The 5,517-nt window shown below is 36.3% G+C and overlaps 1 protein-coding gene across 1 annotated transcript; it reads left to right on the top strand.

Annotated features, from left to right (window-relative positions):
* Positions 1-919: 919 nt before the first annotated feature.
* LOC111403435 (protein ETHYLENE INSENSITIVE 3-like) lies at positions 920-4,153 on the top strand. Its single transcript, XM_023031946.1, has 2 exons — positions 920-1,086; positions 1,779-4,153. Exon 2 carries the CDS (start codon positions 1,896-1,898, stop codon positions 3,735-3,737), a length of 1,842 nt encoding a protein of 613 aa, XP_022887714.1. The 5' UTR covers positions 920-1,086; positions 1,779-1,895; the 3' UTR covers positions 3,738-4,153.
* The last annotated feature ends 1,364 nt before the right edge of the window (positions 4,154-5,517 follow it).

The raw sequence follows: 5,517 nt of genomic DNA, 5'->3' as shown, positions 1-5,517 counted from the left end.
TAAGAACTACAAGCAAATTATTTGCATAACATCTCCAAACCATCTAAGTCCCATCAATAGTCAAATTTTAAGAACAAATACAAATCTTGTCGAGTTATGTCCAATTCTATATTAGTTGATTCAAATTCTCATAATTTTTATTGCTTTGACCGTGTAGTCGTCTTTGATATCATGTACCAACCATAATCTATTTAACGAATCGTCCATCCAAATCTAAGATAAATAAATTTAGAATATTCTAATTCTAAATCAACTTAAAAAGTCATCAAATATTTCTCAAGAAAAGTCTTCTTTTAATTTGTCTGTATTAATCACGTGCTAAAAACTGTGGCAATGTCGTTTTCACTAATTACTATTACTCTACATAAAATAATGCAAATTGCACTTTGGAAAGAGGGATAAAGTAAAGAAAAGTAAACTAAAAAGGGTCTATATACAATGGAATGGGATTACTTAGTGATTTGACGAGACCAAAATAAAGGTGTATAATAAAGTTATGATCTATATTTTTTAATGAAATATAACTATTTTTGTGCAAAGAAGAATTACTTTTCACAAATCGCTGTAAGAGTTGCTTAAGAACTTATTCCAAATAAGAGAATAAGGAATTTGATGGTTGTACACCGAATTGTTAGGAATTTGATGGTTTTACCCCTTACAAAAAAGGGGGACTCGCATCCAATAAAAAATCACTGGCCCGTCTCTTATGAGGAGTACTGTCAAGCTCGGTGTACGAGTATCACACTCAAAGGATAATTACTTTTGAAAATTTTGTGTGTCTGATGCAAGGCGAGGCAGGAAAGAATTGGGTTAACCTGGACATTTTTCACATTCAGTCAGACTTACTTAACGTGGCTGTAGTTAATTAATTATTTTCCATTTGGCATAGTTTTATCAAGTGCCAAAACTGTTCCTCTCCCATATTCTACCCCATTAATACTGTTCATATTATATTTTACGTTAATAGAATAAAATATATACATATCCATATAAATCTCTCTCTCTCTCTCTCTCTTCAGAAATCTGAAGGGTCAATATTCTGCGGAAGGTGAGAGTTGAAACAGGGCTTCTCAAGAATACTTTAAGGTGAAACCAAACCAAACTTCCTTAATCCCTTTTAGTTTTAATTATTTTCTGTTTTTTTCCTTGATAGAAGTTGGCTTTTTTTTTTGTGGTTTTTCTTGCCTTTTTGATTTAAGTTCTTGATGATTACGGATGATATGTCTGTATATGTAATTTGTTCGTGGATTTAGGTTGGTTTTTTTTTTTTTTTTGTCATTTTTTATATTTATTTATGTTTTTCTTAAAGAGAAATCAACGTTTTTCAAGATTTAATTATTTTTGCTTCTTTAAATTGTAATTGGTTATTAACTCTAGTTTTCATGAACAGAAAATGGATGCATTAAAGTTATTTATTAATCTCGTGCAAAACAAAATTTGAGTATGGATCTGTGAAAATTACGTTAATTTTCACTAATTTTCCTAGGAAATTTGTCAACTTTTATTGCCATTTTTCCTGGAATTAAGTTTTAAGATTATTTTTTTTTTACTCTGGTTTGACTTTTATTGTAATCTACTTAGATCTGATTTTATTTGCTCATAACAGCTTTTTAATAAAAATATGCTTAAAATCAACTTTTTAGCTTCTTCTTTTTTTCGAATAGTTGTCTATATATGCACATAGATTCTCAGATTTTAAGGAAAAAAATCCTAGTTGAGATTGTCTCATTTTCTTTTCTTTTTTTTTGTCTCATTTTCCCTTGTATCTATGTTTGCAGGTGGGAACAGCATGGTATTTAAGTGATTCCTAATTCATCTTTTGCTAAATCTTGTGTTTTTGCGAAGACAAACGGCACATTTAACGACTTCGAAGCTTTTGTGTCGACCTATCTGTTATGATGATGTTTGATGATATGGGGTTTTGTGGTGATTATGATTTCTTCTCGTCTGCTATTCCGAAGGAAACCGATGTCTGTGGCCCGCAACCAGTCGAGCAAGAGCCGGTCGTAGAGGATGATTATACTGATGAGGAGATGGATGTGGATGAACTTGAGAGGAGGGTGTGGAGAGATAAGATGCGACTCAAAAGACTGAAAGAAATGAATAAAGGTAAGGAAGGTGTCGATGCTGCTAAGCAACAGCAGTCTCAAGAACAAGCGAGGAGGAAAAAGATGTCGAGGGCACAAGATGGGATCTTGAAATACATGTTGAAGATGATGGAAGTTTGCAAAGCTCAAGGCTTTGTTTATGGAATTATTCCTGAGAAGGGCAAGCCGGTAAGTGGGGCATCAGACAATCTACGGGAGTGGTGGAAGGATAAGGTACGATTTGATCGTAATGGACCGGCTGCCATAGCAAAATACCAAATGGAGAATGCAATCCCGGGGAAGAATGAGGGGTCAAATCCTGTTGGTCCGACCCCTCATACATTGCAAGAGCTCCAGGATACAACCCTCGGTTCACTTTTGTCTGCTCTCATGCAGCACTGCGATCCCCCTCAGAGGCGGTTTCCATTAGAGAAAGGTGTTCCACCTCCATGGTGGCCCACGGGGAAGGAGGAATGGTGGCATCAGCTGGGTTTGCAGAAGGATCAAGGTCCTCCACCGTACAAGAAGCCGCATGATTTGAAGAAGGCCTGGAAGGTTGGTGTTTTAACTGCCGTGATCAAGCACATGTCTCCCGATATTGCTAAGATCCATAAACTTGTGAGGCAGTCAAAGTGTTTGCAGGATAAGATGACTGCCAAGGAAAGCGCAACTTGGCTTGCCATCATTAACCAGGAGGAAACTTTGGCTCGAGAGCTCCACCCCGATCAATGTCCACCTTTGTCGTTGTCTGGAGGGAGTGGAACTTTTACCATGAATGATAACTGTGAGTACGATGTTGAAGGGGTGGATGACGAGTCTCCCTTCAATGTTCATGAGCAAAAACCCAACCCCATTGGTTTATTGAATATTGGGATGGAGAGATTCACTGATAGACTGCTAGTTCAACAGCAATCTCATCCAATGAAGGATGAATTTATTAACAACTTGGACTTCTCGAGGAAGAGGAAGCTGGGAAATGAACAGAACACCGTGATGAATAATAAGATATATACGTGCGAGTTCCTTCAATGTCCTCAGAGTGATCTCCACCATGGTTTCTTGGACAGGATTTCCCGGGACAATCATCAACTTGCATGCCCATATAAACATTCTTCGGAGTTTGGGAACTTCAATATTAATGAAGTGAAGCCAGTCTCCTTTTCTCAATCACTTGTCGAGGCCAAGTCAGCTGCCTTGCCTGTACATCCAACTCCACCTCCCATCGATCTTACAGGACTTCCGGAAGACGGGCAAAGAATGATTAACGAACTCATGTCCTTTTATGATGATAATATTCAAGGGAACAAGAACTCAAATCCCGGGAACTCTACAGTTACAAAGATGCAGTCTCTTCAGTTGCCGAGCATTCAGTGTCAACAGGGTAGCTTCCTTCACAGTCAAGGAATGGCTTTGCCGGGTAATATTTTTGAGGAGACAAACATGTCCACCAATCATCCTATATTCCGCACAGCTGAAGATCGATTCAACCAGTGCAAGATTGGAAATTCTCCCTTCAACTCCAGCCCTAATGAGAATTTCCAACTGATGTTTAGTTCTCCGTTCAATATTCCGTCCGTTGACTTTATTGAAGGTTTTCCTAGTGGTGCAAAGGATAATGTGCCAAAGCAGGACTCTACGATTTGGTATTAAGACGATTGACAGATCAAAGAATTCACATACACAATTATGATTCTCATTACGGTATTGTTTTTACAAGTATCCAGTAGTAGATGCTCATGGTGTGAACAAGAGTTAAAATATTGTACATTGTACTGTATTGTCGAGTCGAGTCGAGTACGGTGTACTAGACGTACCAATTTAGTCATGATTGTAATAAGCCAAGGATACGGTTCTCTGAAGGCATTTTACACATGCGCTGCTAAATGGTAGACTTGTAGACATAACACAAATAAGGTTAGTTTTCTTTTGATTTTTGTGTCTCTGTACTTGTGAAATTAAGGTTTGATGTGTCTATTGTGGTAACCAGTTAATGTAATGAATTTTTCTTCTTGCACGGCAAACAACCGGCCAATAGGGGCGCGCCATGTAGCCCTCTATTTGCACAACTCCCTGTCCATGTAGCACGCCTCTAATGTAATGTGGTGGCTGTATTTTGTTGACTAAAGATTGTCTTCTTATGGACATCTCTTTGTAATTAGTACAAGATGAAAGTGAGTGGTTGGTTCCAAGTTCATTCAAGTCTTGTTATTGACGTTTGGCTGGCATATGCTGTTGACAAACTGGTTAAAGAGGTTAAAGTGGACCGGCGGCTCGGTTGGATGGGCGGGCCATGACGAGACTTTATTTAGTCCTTGAACACCATTTTTAAAATTTATTTTTCCTCGTACTTATTTGTATTTATACATTCTCTCAACAATATAATTTTGAACTCAAATTATTTTCCTACTTTTTAACCATTTATTCTTCAAAAAAAAAAAAATTATTTTTTATAAAATCTATTCTCAAAATAATGGTTTCAAAGAGGGACTCGGTACTATGGAATTGAACATACGATGGTTTTATAAAATATATTTTTTTTCTTTGTCTATTATCTTTAAACTTTGACAAGACAGTTTAACATAATAGAAGTTGGTTCTCAATTTTACTTGTTTACGCTATCACTTATCGATCTTGAAAAGTTAAATTTGATGTACAGATTGTACAAGTATGATATGCTAATCCTAAATTCTACTTAATATGTAGTAATTTTTTTTTATAATGATCACATTTAGTAGAATTTACGATTAAACTTTTCCTCGTAAAATTAAGCCCCCGTTTGGCCTCCATTCTTTACAAATTTTAATGGTTGGAATAGTGTTTTTTGAAAAATGTGTGGTTGAAAATGTTCAATTGACTATAAACTAGCTAACCAAGTCGTACCGCACAGTTGAGTCACAACATTCTAGCACTTCTTCAAAACCGAACCCATATCAACTGATATTCTTAGTTAGTTAAACGAAACTACATTTTCTGTTCACAACGACCGTCAATTTAAAAAGTTACTTATTTTAAACGAGTCCAAACATGATCTATATCAAATGAAATCTGCCTTTAAAGTCGACCGGTGAAGAATGAGTATCTAAATAGTTATAAACGTATAAACCAAAAATTTTAATTAACGACGTGAAACTCAGGAGTGTCGAATTATCTACAAATAAAGAATAGTAAGTTGTCAATAGGTCATTGGGTAGTCTGATTGGACAACTTGTCCTCATCCATTGGTCCAGATAAAGTTTGCAAACTCCAACCAGCCGCCCCTTCCACAAAGAACAATAAAAAAATATCAGATTCAGGGGATGATAATAATAATAATAATTATGGCGTGCTCGTGAACATGAACCTAGCATATGTTTTGTCAACAAGCAAGTGTAGCTCATTGGTTTGTTACTTTGTTATTATTTTATTTTATTTATATATTTTAGGCTTTTCC

The sequence above is a fragment of the Olea europaea genome, chromosome 11 (genome assembly GCF_002742605.1).
Source record: "Olea europaea var. sylvestris chromosome 11, O_europaea_v1, whole genome shotgun sequence".
Lineage (NCBI taxonomy): Eukaryota > Viridiplantae > Streptophyta > Magnoliopsida > Lamiales > Oleaceae > Olea > Olea europaea.
This window is presented reverse-complemented; position numbering and strand designations above follow the sequence as displayed.